General features: G+C 58.1%; 1 protein-coding gene across 1 annotated transcript; it reads left to right on the top strand.

Annotated features, from left to right (window-relative positions):
* Window positions 1-4689: 4689 nt before the first annotated feature.
* FAM240C (family with sequence similarity 240 member C) lies at window positions 4690-12002 on the top strand. The gene is made up of 3 exons (XM_039228530.1): window positions 4690-4770; window positions 9054-9202; window positions 11826-12002. Exons 2-3 carry the CDS (start codon window positions 9057-9059, stop codon window positions 11953-11955), a joined length of 276 nt encoding a protein of 91 aa, XP_039084461.1. The 5' UTR covers window positions 4690-4770; window positions 9054-9056; the 3' UTR covers window positions 11956-12002.
* Window positions 12003-16452: the final 4450 nt, after the last annotated feature.

Raw genomic sequence — 16452 nt, forward strand, 5'->3', positions numbered from 1 at the left:
ATTGCTATCAATGGCACTGAGCCCCTGGATCCAGCCGTTCCTGAAGGCAGCCCATGCCTACCTAGACCTTTCAGCTTACTGATCCAATGAATTCTTTATCACTTGATTTTTTGAGTCGGTTTTCTGTGACTTATGGACAAGATCCTGACTTCTATTCCATTCTGAACAGACTCTGTATTTCTTTGACTCCAGCAATATGGTTGTTTGGAGATATAGTGATACTAGCACTTTCCACTCTGAGGTTGGGACATCCAAGGATATATTTTCAGAGGGCAGGGAGTCTGTGAGATTTTTTAAATGCTGTGAGTTGATCTTGGTGATGATCTGAAGCCATAAATAACAGCATCCTGGCTCATAGCAGTGACACTCGGCTTGGGACACTGCCACCTGGTTTCAGAGGTGAGTCTGGGACAGGCTTACCATCACAACCTCCAGGGCCTGAGGTTAAACAATGCACATCTCCTGCTCACGGTTCCCGGGCTGGACGCCCATGATCAAGGTACCGACAGGGCGGGCTGCCTTCTGGTGAGTGCCCGCATGCTGCTTCCCCAGGGAGGGTGGCGGGAGTGCCCTGGAGCAGAAAGCTGCAGCCTCGGGCACACAGGCTATGCGGTGCTGGCAGAGCAGAGTCACAGACAGGCTGCTGAAACCCAGGGCCCAGCCTGGGCAGCCCCGGAGCGTAGCATCGTGGCCACTGAGCCTTGGGGAAGGGGGAGCCAGGCCACAACCACAGGGGCCACGCTGGCCCCCCGGAGCCTGGTGGCTGGTGGCTGGCTGGGGACCTGGACCCTCTGTCCCCGTGGGGCCAGCTGGTGCGGACACAGCAGACAAGGTGGCCAAGGCCTCCCAAGGCCTTTTTTGGAGGGAGGGCCGGCTGCTCCCGAAGGGGTGGGGGACACGGCTGCTTCCTGCCCCCCCACCATCTGTGGCGTAGGTGGAGTTCAGAACCAGGAGGAGACGCGAGTTCTTGCGGATGTGACGCGACCGGGCAGCCACAGACCCCACTGCCCCACAGGCCGCCGTGTCCGGTGCCTTCGCCAACCACAGACTCGCAAGAACGTTTGGAGCGAGAGGCGTTTCTCGTAACAAAGCACCTTGTCGCTGCAGTTCACTGATTGGTCACAAGTGTCACCCAGCTTCCCCAGGACGGTGGCACATGGTGGCCTGGTCCTCGAGGTTGCCCGGAGCACCCAGGGCCCTGCCTCCGGCGCATGTCCGCCACCGCCTGGCTCTTCTGTGACCCTCCTGTCCTTCCTCCTCTGTGTGCAAGTGGATTTGACCATGTTTCCCTGCAAAAGCTCTTTGAATATTGTAGGGATTTGCCATTTTCCTGGCATTCGTTTTGCAAATTGTTTCTGTATCCATCATTGACCAACCACCTCTGTCCCTGCCTCCCTACAGCTGAAAACCGTGTCTTGTTTTAACTTGACCCCTCATCTGATTTGGGGGCAGGGGCGGGTTTGCAGGGAAAGTCTATTCAAAATGTCACAGACTGGACCTCTGGGTCATCCTGAGCCATACGTTGCACTGGGGAAGATGAGGGAAGTTAAGGCGTCCGCCCTGGCAGAACATGTTCTTCCCAAGGCCTCCCCGAGCTCTGGCCTCAGATTATGCAAATAATACACACTCAACACAAATGCTTCCCAACAAGCTGAAAACAAGAAAAGAAAACTGTACCTGCTGACCTTGACCTTGCCACCTTCACGCACAGCGTGGAGACTGTCACTGGGTAGATCCTGCCACATGCTTGATAAAATAAAAGAGTCTCACACTTATCTGCTCTTTTTTTTTAATTCTTTAAATCTTTTTTATTTATTTCTGAGACAGTGAGAGAGAGACGGCGTGAGCAGGGGAGGGGCAGAGAGAGAGGGAGACACAGAATCCGAAGCAGCTCCAGGCTCCAAGCTGTCAGCACAGAGCCTGATGTGGGGCTCGAACCCCCGAACCATGAGATCATGACCTGAGCCAAAGTCAGACGCTTATCTGACTGAGCCACCCAGAGGCCCCTACACTTATTTGCACCTCGGCGTCCCCTGAGTCTCCTCTACGGCCGGTACCCGGCCTGGGACACAGCGCTAGGGCCATCCCACCCTCGCTGGCTGGGCACAGATGCAGAGGCCCAGGTGAGGGCTCCTGCTGCCACTCGCTGTACGAGAACACAGTCATGACCCAGGCACTCCCGGACGGTCCCTTGTCCTGTTAAGTCCGGTCCCTGTTCCTGCTATTCAGGGATGCTCCAAGTGGGCTGGGTCCCACCCGTGTCTCACCCACTGCACCTGAGTAGCATTCTCTCTTCCATGCACCATGTTCTGTGTGTGGTGGGCTTGGTGGCCGTGTGTCCCGATGCCGTCCTGGGGCCAGCCTCCCCGCCCAGCGTCCCCAACGAGCCAGGCACTGCTGTGCGAGGGCACCACCCACTGCAGTATGCGGGGCCTGAGGGAAAGCTCCTCACGGCCACTTCGGACACCCACACAGTGTGGATTTTTTAAAACCAGCCAGTTCAAGAGAATATGAAAAACAGCCATGTGGAAATCCTTCACCAGAACGTGCAGACCATTTGGGCACATCATGAAGAAAAACACCACAGCTGATTTCTGCGGAAAGGAGACTCTGGCTGTGCCTTAGGAGAATATTAAACCTGACCCTGGGTCACACAGGGAGGTGCGCGGACATCTGTCCTGGGAGAGCATGGCATGCGGGTGCATTCTTAGTGTCACGTGTATGATTTTAAATGAGATATGTTACAGAGAGGTGGATGGACGTTTTAAATAACCATGTGCGCACACAGAGTTGATTAGGCGTGTGTGTGTGTGTGTGTGTGTGTGTGTGTGTGGCTCTCTTGTTGCAGATGGTGCCGTACCTTATTTTTAAGCACTGTCTGTGGTGTATACAAAGTCAGCACACACAAAACAGCTTCTTACACTCTCTTGTATAAAACAGTGTCTGGAGCTTTTTTAAGAAAGAAAAAGAAGGCACACTTGTCACCATCTTACGTCCAGAAAGTTGCATATTTCTGTCCTGGTCTTTCTGGGACAGATTTTTATATTGGTTTTCAGTACATTTCTACCTATGATTCTGCAAAAATACATATGGGTGTATATACACAAAATATGCGTATAAGTAGACCAGCAGACGTGGTAAATAAATGCACACGCACACCAGGTGCGCACACACGCACACACACTCATACACACATGCACACATACACTCATACACACATGAACACACCACACACGCGTGCACACTCATACACACACGTGCATACATACACTCATACACACATGCACACACCGCACATGCACACGTAAGTGCGCCCACACGCGTGCACACACCACACAAGCGCACACACCACACACCTGCACACATGCACACACACGCACGGCCCCCCAAGGCTTGGCCGCCCAGGAGACTCCTGGAAGTGTGCGGATGACGGGCTGACAATGTGTCGGCCCAGGAAGGCCTGGGTGTGGTTCTGGGAAGAGCAGCAGAGCTGGAAACCAGGCAGAGCAGCACGACACACAACAGGCATTGTGTCGGGTGTGCGGTGGTTGCTGTTTCAATGTCTGCCTTGCATTTCACGTCTTGTATTCAGTGCACAGGTGGAGCCACAGGACCATGAAAGGAGCCAAATGCCCACCAGCTGATGAGTGGATGAGAGGACGTGGCTTATAAACACAGTGGGATACTACACGGCAACGAGAAAGAATGAAACCTGGCATCTTCAGCCACGTGGATGGAACTGGAGGGTGTTATGCTGAGTGAAATAAGTCAGGCAGAGAAGGAAGATACCGTATGTTTTCACTCATATGTGGATCTTGAGAAACTTAACAGAAGACCATGGGGGAGGGGAAGAGGGAAAATAGAGAGGGAGGCAAACCATAAGAGACCCTTCAGTACAGAGGACAAACTGAGGGTGGGGGAGGGGGCGTGGGGGATGGGCACGGAGGCGGGCACTTGTTGAGCCGAGTGCTGGCTGTTGTACGTAAGCGATGAACCACGGGATCCACCCCAAAATCAAAAGCACACTGTATACATTGTATGTTAGCTACTTGAAAATAGGTTACATTAAAAAATAAAAATAAAGTCAGCATGTAACACAAATGCACATGAGAATCCAGTAAAAATAAATAAATAAAAATAAAAACAACTGCAAAGGTGGGGCACCTGGGTGGCCCAGTCAGCCATGATCCCAGGGTCGTGGGTCTGAGCCCCACGTCCGGCTCTGCGCGGACAGTGCGGAACCTGCTTGGGGCTCTCCCCCCGCCCCCTGCCTCTCCCACTCTGTATCTCTCGGTGTCTCTCATAATAAATAAATAAACTTTTTTTTAAAATAAATAAAAAATAATGCAAAGGCCACCATTCCGAGACCAGCCCTGTGACCCTGCATGATGCCCGGCAGCCGGCACACCCCGGCGATGTGACGTCCGGATGCCGCCCTCCGCTCGCCCTCTGGCTCCCTGTCAACCCCCCGGGCTCCTCGGAGTGACGACTCGAGAGAAGAAAGCTGTTGGCTGCCAGTAACGCCATCAGGCAGGGAGGCAGGGAGCGAGGCCAGCAGACTCCGCATTTCTGGGTGGAGGACCGAGGAACGCATTTGCGCCAAGCACTGCATGCCAGGAGCCAAATTATGTCTCCGGCATCTGCGGTCAGACAGAAGACAGCTCAGCTTTACAGCCACTGACCTGGGGCCAAGGGCCGTGTCACCAAGCCCGTATAAGAGTGAGCGGCGGGAGGACACCCAGACAGGATTGGCCGAGAGACACCTGAAAAGTAAGCTCTGATTTGCCGGACGCGCTCGCTGGCTGGAGATGGGGCAGGAGCTTGGGGGCCCCCAACACAAGAGCACAAAGGAGGGGAGACGGGGCGCAAGCAGGACGCACCTCTGTCCCGACCGCTTCCAGGCAGATTCCCCGCGGGGCCCTGGGCGGTGCCCTGTGTGCAGGCCCAGCTGGCCTTGAGTTCACCTGCGCGTGGCTCTGGGGCCGGTTTTCCCTCCGTCTGTGTGTCCCTGGCTGTGTGACCCCTGCTGTGTGTCCCCCGATGTGTGACCCCCACTGTGTGACCCCTGCTGTGTGACCCCTGCTGTGTGACCCCCGCTGTGTGTCCCCTGCTGTGTGTCCCCCGGGAGGGCCTGCAGGGCTAAGCCTTCTCCAAGAGCAGGGCAGCAAGGTCTCGGCCTCGCGCTTCTACCTGGTATGACGAGCGCAAAGCCAACGCCCGGTTTCAGGAGGGCGGGGAGGGGTTCCGCCCAGATAGCGAGGCGGTGAGCTGTGCCCGCTGTCGGCCGGGGGTGCGTGCTCCCCCAGGTGCCGGGTGCTCCGCACCGACCCCCTGCTGCTGGCGTGGCCGGTGGCAGCCCTTCTGGTAAGCTGCGTGCAGGTAAGGTTCCGGAACATCAAAGACTGACTTTTTCCAGAAAGGCATTAAAGAGCTCAAGACCCCCTCCCGACGGACTGCACGGCCCCGTGGCCATTGTACCTGTGTCCACAGCTGGACGGTCACAGCGGCAGCCACCACTCAGTACAGCACAGTGCCCGCTGCGGGGTGATGTGCTGGGGGCACAGCCCTGTTTTCCCCTAACGGGGAAGCTGCTGACGCGTCTCTTCCTCATCAGGACGGAAGCCAGACAGTACAGGGGACACAGGGCCCGGGTCCCCGACGGCCAGGCATTCCCAGGACAGGGCAGGGCCTGGGCAGGGGCAGGCTGAGGTGCCTCCCCGGTCCAAAGAACCTGGGCCCCAGACGGTCACCCCGGCTCCCCCTCTAACCCGGGTCAGCAGCACAGGGCCTGCGGAGCCCTGGGACCAGGCCAAGCAGGCACACCCACAGGCCTGGTTCCACGTGCCCTCACAGCTGACCTGAGAGCGGGAGTCAGAAAGCACAGGCCGTGAGCCAGTCGGCCTGGGGGACCGCGTCCTCTCAGACAGCAGAGCTGACTTCCTTCCCGTGTTCCGGCACATTCGGCCCATGGTCAGGGTGGTCTCAGACAAGGGTTAGTCCAGCCGGAAGCCAGTGAGGTAGTGGTGCCAGGCCAGTCTGGGTGACCCCGGAGGCAGCGCAGGCTACAGGGTCTGTCTGCTCACCGCCCGGGACACTAAGTCTGCCAGGCAACCAGTGGGTGGACTTGACACACGTCAGCTCAGCACGGCCACATGCCACGGCCACCTCCCCCTGGGGCCACAGACCTCCCGGGAGCTGAGCCTGAAGCAGGAATTGCAAACCCAGAAGGGAGCCTCCCTCCCAGGAACCCCTCCCCCCTCCCAGGAACCCTCCCCCTCCTCTCTCCGGGACCCCCCTCCTCCCAGGTCTCCATCCTCATTGGAGGCCTAGGGACAACACTGAGTCACTCTCCAGAGCCCACGGCCCCTCCTCTTGGGTCCCCTACTTCCTGTTGTCAGGACACAGAACTCTCAACTTCTTAATCAAGATTCCCCGAGTCCTGCAGTCTCCTCCCGACCCTGATTAAGTGTGAAGGACACAGGTCTTCATTTGCTTCTAGAAGCCCCAGAGAGCACAGTTGCCGCAGCCCTGCCAGGCTGAGGCAGGAGGCCCCCGACTGACCTCCCCCCACCTCTGGGCTCGTGTCCCGGGCCTGCAAGGCCTTCCCCAGGAGCCGGACCCTGCCCTTCTGGGGCATGAAGCCCAGAGGCCCTGGGTGGGGGAGGAGAGGCTTCTCCCTCAACCTCCACACGGCTGGACTCAGCCAGCAGGTCAAGGAAGGAAGCCCCACTCACTGCCTTCACCCCAAAGTCACAGGGTCCCCAGGGCTCCCCCCACATGCTGGCTCCAGGAGGGGCTGAGGCCCAGTGATCACCCTGAGGCCTGGCCCAGGTCCCCACACCTTCAGGATGCTAACTCATTCGTGTCCTGCTCACTTAAATGTTTGCACACACCCATGGGCCCCAACTGTGCAGGTGTTTTACGTGCCGTCTGGGCGCTGTGGATGCTCCCAAGAGAGATCCCGACAGTGAGAGAGGAAAGGGCTGGGTCCCCAGGACAGGTCAGGCGGGCAGGGCACCATGCTTCCCCCAAACCCAAGCTTCTGGAAGGAGCGGCCTGCCGGAGCCTGTGGCCGTGGCTCCTAGGCTGGCCACGGTGAGCGGCACAGGGCTGTGGTGTGAACAGACGTCCCAGGGGAGCAGCCTGGACCTGCTGACACGTGGCGGGCCTGGGGTTCCTCAGAGTGAATGCCGGGGCCCGGCTGTGTCCAGTGCATCGTGGACGGGAACTCCAGTAAAACACAACAAAATCAGCTGTAGGAAGTGACATTTAAAAGACATAAAATAGAAGCCCAGATTTTTCTTTTCGTGGAATCCACACAAAATTCCTGCCAAACAGCCGTGGAAGCGCCTGGCCCCTTCTCTGTGACGGTCCCCAAGGTGCCGTTGCAGGGCCCGAGGGGAGGGCCAGGCGGAGGAGGCAGCAAAGCCTGGTCTGCACCTGATGGCGGGGCCACCACCTGGCCCATCTTGCTGCTTTCAGCCTCCGCCCTGTCCCCGAAGGTCCCCCAGTGCGTCCCCCCTGTTCCCAGGTGACCTGCCCCTGGGGCCCAGCAGCCTCCTGGTTCCTGTGAGGACTCAGTCCTGGAACTCTGTGCCTCCAGCTTTGAAATACGTGCGTGTGAAGCACGATGTCAGGAGATGAGTTTTGTTAAACGTCAACTTCAAGGTCCTTCTTTTCTTGTAACTTTGTTACTGGAGTGTGGTTGACGTCACATTATGTCGGGTGTACACAGTGGCTGGACCGGCGTGGATGGGGTGCTGAGCTCCCCACAAGCGTAGCTCCCGGCTGTCACCGCACCACCTAGCTCAGCGCTGCTGGCTGTGTCCCCATGCTGGGCTTTCCATCCCCATGATTCATTCACCCCGTAACCAGAAGCCGGGCCCTCCCTCTCCCCTGCACCCGTCTGTCCACCCCTACCCCTCCCCGCTGGCAACCACCAGTGTGTTCTCTGCATTTATGGGTCTCCTCCTGCTTTTTGTGCTTGTTTGTTTGTTTTTTAGATTCCACATATAAGTTAAATTCTATGGCTTTTGTCTTTCTCTGGCTGATTTATTTCACTCAGCATAATACATTAGGCCTACCCAGGTTGTCACACATGACGAGGTCGCATCCTTTTTATGGCTGAGTAATATTCCACTTAAACATGGGGGTGTAAATATCAAATTATTTGGGGGGTATAAATACCCAATCATGGAATCTTGGGGTCATAGGGTAGTTCTATTTTCAATTTTTTGAAGAACCTCCATACTGTTTTTGACTATGGCTGCACAAGTCTGCATTCCCACCAACAGTGTAAGAGGGTTTCCCTTTCTCTGAGTCCTTGCCAACACCTGCTGTTTTCTGTGTTGTTGATTCTACCCACTCTGACAGGTGTGAGGTGACATCTCAGTGTGGTTTTGATTTGTATTTCCCTGATGATGAGTGTGGTTGAACATTTTTTCATGTGTCTGTTGGCTACCTGGATGTCTTCTTTGGGAAACTGTTCATGCCTTTTGCCCATTTTTAATGGAATTGTTTGTTTTTTGTTTTGTTTTTTTGTGTTGAATTGTATAAGTTCTTTATAGATTTTGGGGGCTTTTTTGTTTTTTTTTGTTTTTTCAATGTTTGTTTATTTTTGAGAGAGAAAGACAGAGCATAAGCAGGGGAGGGGCAGAGAGAGAGAGGGAGACAGAATCCAAATCAGACTCCCAATGTAGGGCTCAAACTCAGAACAGGAGATCATGACCTGAGCCAAAGTCAGACTCTTAACTGACTGAGCCACCCAGGCGCCCCAGCCTTAGATTTTGGATACTAACCCTTATCAGATGTGTCAGACTCTGGAGGCGGCTCTCAGGCGTGCCTATAAACTACCGCCCTGACAGATTCCGTGTGGGGGTCTCCACATGGGCGTTCCGAGAACCGCTGAGCACATTGAGCTCATGATCCTATTAAATCCCATTATAGGGATTTGGGGACGAGCCCTCCTCATGGTTGTTAACACTCTCATTTCCTGTGCCGTCCAACCAACACAGCACAAAACAGCTAAGTGTCATCAATTCTCCCTTTGACAGAAGATGAGTAAAAACCTCACTCGGAAGCAGCCCAGAAGAGTGGCTTACGATGCTGGTGTGATAAAGAAGTTTTGGGAGGAAAAAATCAAGCTGCACACAAAACAGCTACAGAGCGAGGACATGAGGACCCGCAGGAGCGCCCTGGACAGGTGAGCTCACTGCCGATCACGGCCCGGGGCCACCGCGGGCAGAGCCCACCCACCCTGGGGCACTCGGCCCTGCTCTCAGATCCAGTCACAGGACGAGCGGCTGCAACCACAGAACTCACATGACCTCGGCTTAGAGCCTAGATCGCCAGGTCTGGGAGGAGAATGCCCCATCCCTGTGAACCCACCCGCCACCACCTACCCTCCATCCCTCTGTCCCACATACCACCACCCAACCCTCCACTCCCCGTCCCTTCATCCCTCCATCCCTCACCCCATCCCCCATCCCTCACCCCATCCCCTTTCCCTCCATTCATCACCCTATTCTTCATCCCACACCCCATCCACCGTCCCTCCATCCCTCACCCCGTCCCTCCATCCCTCACCCCATCCCCCCTCCCATCCCTCACCCCATCTCTCCATCCCTCAACTTATCCCCCATCCCTCACCCCATCCCCCATCCCTCACCCCATTCTTCATCCCACACCCCATCCCCCCTCCCATCCCTCACCCCATCCCCCCTCCCATCCCTCACCCCATCCCCATCCCTCACCCCATCCCCCATCCCTCACCCCATCCCCTTTCCCTCCATTCATCACCCTATTCTTCATCCCACACCCCATCCACCGTCCCTCCATCCCTCACCCCGTCCCTCCATCCCTCACCCCATCCCCCCTCCCATCCCTCACCCCATCTCTCCATCTCTCAACCTATCCCCCATCCCTCACCCCATCCCCCATCCCTCACCCCATCCCCTTTCCCTCCATTCCTCACCCCATTCTTCATCCCACACCCCATCCACCGTCCCTCCATCCCTCACCCCGTCCCTCCATCCCTCCCCCCCCCCCCCCTCCCATCCCTCACCCCATCTCTCCATCCCTCCACCTATCCCCCATCCCTCACCCCATCCCCCATCCCTCACCCCATCCCCTTTCCCTCCATTCCTCACCCCATTCTTCATCCCACACCCCATCCACCGTCCCTCCATCCCTCATCTCATCCCCCATCCCCCATCCCCCAACCCCCCCACTCCAGAAGGAGGTCTTGTTAGAAGTTGTCAAAGAAGTCTTGTCTGGCTCACTGATTTTCTGACAACTGCTCCCACAGAGCACAGGATAAATCATCACACTCCTTCCCACATATCTGCATACCCAAAGCCCCCTCTCTTCCCCGAGATGGAAGCAAGGGGCCTGTAGGTGCTGAAGAGGGTCTCCTAGGCAACCTTGAGCAGACTCGGGGGAGCCTGTTCTCAGGGGCAGCTAAGAGGGCAGGTTAGCACACAACTCGCACCAAGTCAAGGGCTCAGATGGCCAGATGCTCCGAGGCAGCCACAGCTTTCACCCTCAGACAGCACCAGCAGCTGCTGCCCTGGGCGCCCAGCTGGAAAGGAGGGTTCCTGAGGGGTGGTGGGGCCAAGCCTGGTCCTGACCTTGCCGGAGGCCTTGCTGCCGTCACCCGGGGCACCTCACCCGTCAACCAGGACACATGTCCCCAACAGGCCCAGTACAAGGGTGGTGGTACAGCCCCCACCTCACACACAGCCCAAATACGGGAAGAAGGAACCTCCCACTAACACCTCCTGCCAGCCCTCAGCTCCCTCCTGGGGGCTCCACGGCCTCAGCCTTGTCCTACGTGTACCTTTGGGCCCTGGAAACTTCTGGGTCTTCTGACCACAGACGCAGGCCCCAGGAATGGGCTCCGGGTCAGACAGTGAGAGTATGGTTGGCAGTGGCTGGGTTGGTTACCGAGGGTCTGGGCTGCTCAAGGACGGACTGCGGAGTGTGACATTCTGGGCAGGATACATGGCTGGTTGTTAGGCCGCGGACCTGGCCAGAAAGATGGTGCCCTGTCTGCTGAACAGCACCAACTCCGACAGCACCCCACAGCCGTCACACGGGCTCCAGGGAGCTCTGCGCGCTGGGGAAGGGGCAGGAGCATGGCCTACACGTGAGGCAGGCCTAACAGCCAGGGGCCTGGAGGTACCTTCCACATGCCTGTCCCGGGCACTGGAACTGCCTCTGAGCATGACTCTTGCCAGCTCGCCCCCTGGCCCGTGTGCTGGGTAGCTGGGCGCCCAGCCCACACCAAGTCCTCCAAACAGGCATCTGCCGGTGCAGAGGTCCAGGTCTGGGTCTGCCCCCGGTCCCCCCGTGTGTCATGCTGTGGTCACGGCAGGGCACCACCAGCCGGGCAGGCGGGCTGGGCAGGCACTTGGGAGCACCCCAGCAAGGGCTCGTTCAAGGGCACCGGTGAGGGGGCCCCGGCCAACCATGGGGACTCTGTCTGGTCCCCATGAGCACATCGAACCAAGCCCACTGGCAAAGGAGGAGTTCAGGACATGGCTCAGTCTTTCCAGGCCTCAGAAGTTTCTAGAAGTGGCTTTCTGGGCAGACACTTTCCCTCTCCAGGCTGAGGACCTGAGTGAGCCACTCCGTGTTGGGCCATGGCTCCCAGTGGGACCGGCTGAGCCTCGAGGTGGCAGGACTCTCTGGGACCCACAAGGTCACAGCTGCTGGCAGCCCGGAAGGAGACGGCCGCACGGGAACATGTGCGGAGGTGCCGACAGAGGCCTGGCTACTGCCCCGCCGACAGGTTGACTCACAGGCTGAAATTATCACTCTCCTAGGCTCCGCGGCGAGTGGGCTCGAATGCTGGAGGGCAGGAACAAGGTGCTGCAGAGCCTCCCCGAGGCAGCCATGAGGCCGTGCCTGCAGGGCCCCGAGTCCTTCCACGCGGGAGATACAGCAGCTGCCTGAGGCTACGAACCCGTCCGGCCAGGAACCTGAGCACAGCTGCCCCCCAGAACCGCTGGGACCCAGGTCATGGCTCATCCCCCAGCTCTTGCGGCCGTGGGTCCATCACAGCTTTGCCCCTGGAGCGTGGCAGTTACCCAATAAAGCCTAAGCTGATCAGATGACATGCTCTGTGCAAAATTCTCTCCACGTCTTTAACATTCACACGACAGAGGAAGCTTCCCGCGGGGTTATTAACCCCCAACCAGCCACAGGCACCGCACCCGGGCTCCAGCTTCCCACCTGCAGCCTGGAACTTGGCTCTATCTTGCCTTTGATCAAAAAACGCCCGTAAACTCAACCCCAGGACACTGCCTCATGTGATGCTGGGTGAAGCACTGCGTCTGTGCAGAAGTCCCTTAAATACTTCATTCAGTACCCACAACATCTCAGGAGACTAAACACCCTTATTTCTGTAGGAGGAAAGTTCAGGATTCGAAAGTGTGTATTAAGGGCGCCTGGATGGCTCAGTGAGTTGAGCATCTGACTCTTGATTTCAGCTCAGATCATGACCCCAGGGTCGCGGGATCGAGCTCCACATTGGGCTCCAAGTTGAACGTGGATTCTGGGTAGGATTCTCTCTCTCTCTCTCTCTCTCTCTCCCTCCCTCCCTCCCCCCCTTTGCCACTCTCCCTTGCTCTCTCTCTCTCAAATAATTTTTTAAATTTTTTAAAAAAGGAAAGGCCTGTATTTCCGAAGTCACAAAGGCCGTTAGGGTCGGGGTTCAGTGCCTGGCTGCACTTGGCCTGTCCCTTTGGCACCAAAGCCGTGGCCGGGACCGCCCTGGGTGGGCAACAGTGCCGAGCACACCGTGGGGGCCAGGCCACTGGAGGACTTGGCCCCCATCCCCCGACAGCATGGCTCCCGTCCCGATGTGGGAGCCCAAGCCCCCTGCCCGGTTCTCACTGTGTCTGCCCTGCTGTCCCCACTGAGCTTCATCCTGAGTGACACGGGACCTGGGGGACGGGATCTAGCCTGCGTCACCTCTCCAGATGTAGTGCTTACAGGGTTGGGGTTTTGTCTCATTTGACCCTCTGATCAAGTTGGCAGGGAGACAGGATGAGCAGGCCCCTCCAGAGAAAACGCTGCCGCCTACAGCTAAGTGACACTGGGGGCCGAGCACGGACAGGACAGGCGAGCATGAACGTCCAGGAAGAAAGGCCCAGAACCTGCCACAGGGCAGGGCTGTCTGTCTGGCCAAATGAACAAGTGGAGAGAACCCAACAAGTGTCCCTGACGATACCAGCCCATGTCCCTCCGGTTGTCCCCAGATCTCCTGTCACCACTCGTGACTCGGAGATCCCACTGATAACACACTGGGGAGCGTGGCTGTTAAGACCCAAAACAGCTCCTGAAAGAAGCCATTCGCTGACACTCAGGGAGCCCAGGCTGCTGGGGAAGCTCTGTCTGACGACAGGCTTAGAGCTACTGCTGTCAACACCAAGCTGATGTCTCCGATTAGACCGCTGTGGGGTGCAAACGCCTGTTCACACAGCAGCCCTTACTGTGAGGCTGTGCGGAATCTCCCAGAACAGCCACACCCTCCTCGCTATCTGTCATGAGCCTGTTACCCTGCCCATTAACACAGAAGCCGATGAACACCAGGTCGTTGACCAACCGATCTTTCTCTCTCCACCCCTAATCCACCCCAGGCAAAGCTGAGCTGGGTTCTTAGGCGGGAGGCATGGGGGGAGGTGAGCAGCCCCCAGCCCCAAGGGCCTCTCAGGGGCTCAGGACAGGTGGAGGGGAGGAAGGTGAGCAGCCCCCCAGGGGCTCAGCACAGGTGGGGTGAGCTTGGGTGTGGAGAGATAGAAGCAGAGTCACCCACCCTGTGGCCCCCAGTCGGCCACTCTGCCTCTGGGTGGGGAACTGGTTGCGGGGACAGATGCCCTATACCCTGTTTTGGGTGGTGTCTCCCGGCATTCACAATTGTCCCCGCACCCCGGCTGAGCTCAGAGTTCAGTGAAGTTACATAAAACAGAAAATGTTTTAAAATGAAATGCAAGGTCCACACCTACCATCCTCTGCAGCTGGCCCAGTGGCCAGGAGAGGCCCTGCCCCCATCGGACCCCCGCATCAGCCCAGCATGCACACCTGCCACCGTAGGGAACAGGTCCCACTCAGGGGTGGCTGAGCAGACCCGTGGGTTTTTCTGCTCAGGCTGGAGGAGGGGAGCAGGTCCTCGGGCTTCACACTCAGGTATCACTGTCCCCACACCAGCCACCAACCCTGCTGTCCCTGTGTTCATTCCCCCTCCTCTGCCTGCTCTGTTGCCCACCAGCCCATGAGGACTCACGACAGGAGGGAAAGGAGGGTTAGCTGACCCTCCTGTGGTAACTGCATCACATCACACATGTGCATCAGCTCATCACGGACACCTTAACTTCACAGGGTGTTACTCGCCAATGACATGCCAATGGCGCTGGGAAGGGAGGGAGGCAGGGGGCCAGGGCCAGAGGCTGGAGGTGCCCCGGCCGCCAGGATCTGGACAAGGAAGATGTGGCTTCTCCCTGGGGCATCCGGGAGGCACCAGCCCTTCTGACACCTTGATTTTATTTTATGTTTTTAATGTTTACTTATTTATATGGAGAAGAGAAAGTGCGGATGTCAGGGAGAGGGAGAGAGGGAGAGATAATCCCAAGCACACTCCACGCTGCCAGCAGAGCGCGACACGGGGCTCAACCCCACGACCATGAGATCATGACCTGAGCCAAAATCAAGAGTCAGACACTCAACTGCTTGAGCCCCAGGACGCAGCTGCAGGGAGGGGGACGGGGGAGGGCAGTCTGGCGGCCTCCTCATTCCGGGTCTGGACCCGGGTCCACGGCACACACACCTGCTCCAGGGCCGCTCACTTAGACACGGGGCACCATGCCCCCTCCACGTGCCCTCCTTCAGGTGCACCCCACAGGCCTAACTCCAAGTGCCCCCCAGAGGCCGTGGGGACAGGAAGAGGGGCCGCCCCAGCTGGGTTCCAGGCCCCCACGTCCTTCTGTCTGGTCTCTCTGGAAGATGCCCGGCAATGCCTGCCGGATTGGCCCCCAGCGAGGGCCATCTGTTCCCCGTGGCTGCCATGGCTGCCGTGGCTCACAACTCAGGGGTAACAGAATCAGGAGCACATTCAGGAAATCCATAAACAAAACCAAGTATTCTTGTGTGAGGAGGGAAGACCGCTTTCCACTGTCCTCTGCGGTGACCCACGCTCACCCCCTCCTCCACACAGCCACGAGGAACCTTGGTTTCTTCCTTACAAACCTACCAGTGTTCCTTTGCCACCTGAAAAACAAGACCCAGGCCAATTAGTTATGAGTTCACCGGATCCTCTGGTCGCCCCTGCGTAGCCCCCTTCTCTGTCGGCCCGCCCCAGCCCCTGCAGGCCCCTCCTCTGCCCCCCGCCCGCCCGTAGCCCCGCCCCAGCCCTGTGCAGGCCCCTCCTCTGCCCCCCGCCCGCCTGCAGCTCCGCTCCCAGGAGGGGGCTTCCTTGGCTCAGCTCCTCTGCTCTGCTCATGCTCAGACCAGGGCAAGACAGTGTGGAAGGTCAAGGCCAGGAGCCTGAACTTCAGCGGGTGCCCACGAGGTCAAGGGTGAAGCTCACTGTTGCTGTGGGCACCCGACCGCTGGGCGCGTTCTCCAGGAACAGGTGCCCCAGAGCCCGCGGAGTGTGAACGCACCTCCCGTGTGCGACCAGGTCCGTGGGGTGAGAAGTCAGCACACCAAGTGGCCCAAACCGTGGGCAGACAACCCATGTCCGGACCCTCCGGAATATTCAGAGCCGCGGCCGCTGGCAGACACGGCTCTTCAACATCCACCCGGGGAAGGCTCAGTTTCTTCATCCGCAGGGCGCAGATCCCACACCTCCGAGGGCTGTTCATGGAGGATGAGCCCGTGTGAACCCAGCGGTGTTGCCGCACAGCCCGCAGCTCTGCCCCGACGTCCTCCCCAGGACGTGGGTCCCGACCCCTCAGGATGTCCGTGAGCACGCGTGCTGCCGCCGCCCCTCGCGGCTGAGACACACACGCTCAGAATTTTGCCCAAGAAAGCCAGCTGTCGCTGGGAAAGGCCCTGGAGCTGACCCAGGTTCCCCCAAACCACGGCGGTGGGGGAGTGCACTGAGGGTGACTGCGCTGCCAGCCCCGGTGGTGAGCTCTGTCCTGGGTGGTGATGTGGCTCCGCGGAAACACCTCGCGCTCTCAGAGGGGCTGACTTGCACTGCGCCCTGGTCTACAGCAGCTCCGGGTGCGGATTTGCTGCCGGTGCCCTGCTGCTGGCTGTCCTGTCCTGCACTTGAGCCGCCCTATGCCCTTGAGATGCTAGGAGGTCAGAGCCTCCGCTCTGGCCGTTGCAAGTGACCATGAACATACTTGCCCTCTCACCACAAACAGGTAGAAAATCTGGCAAAGAGAGCGTTTGTTGCAGGCGCTGGGTGGCAGGCAGAAGCAGACTGTAGGCCACAAGCCACAG

Source organism: Hyaena hyaena, unplaced genomic scaffold (assembly GCF_003009895.1).
Source record: "Hyaena hyaena isolate Hyena2069 unplaced genomic scaffold, ASM300989v1 scaffold_31, whole genome shotgun sequence".
In the NCBI taxonomy this organism is placed as follows: domain Eukaryota; kingdom Metazoa; phylum Chordata; class Mammalia; order Carnivora; family Hyaenidae; genus Hyaena; species Hyaena hyaena.

Coding starts and splice junctions, on each gene's coding strand:
- FAM240C (XM_039228530.1), top strand. CDS start 9,057: ATGAGTAAAAACCTCACTCGGAAGCAGCCCAGAAGAGTGGCTTACGAT. Junction 9,203..11,825: donor CGCAGGAGCGCCCTGGACAG/GTGAGCTCACTG, acceptor TCACTCTCCTAG/GCTCCGCGGCGAGTGGGCTC.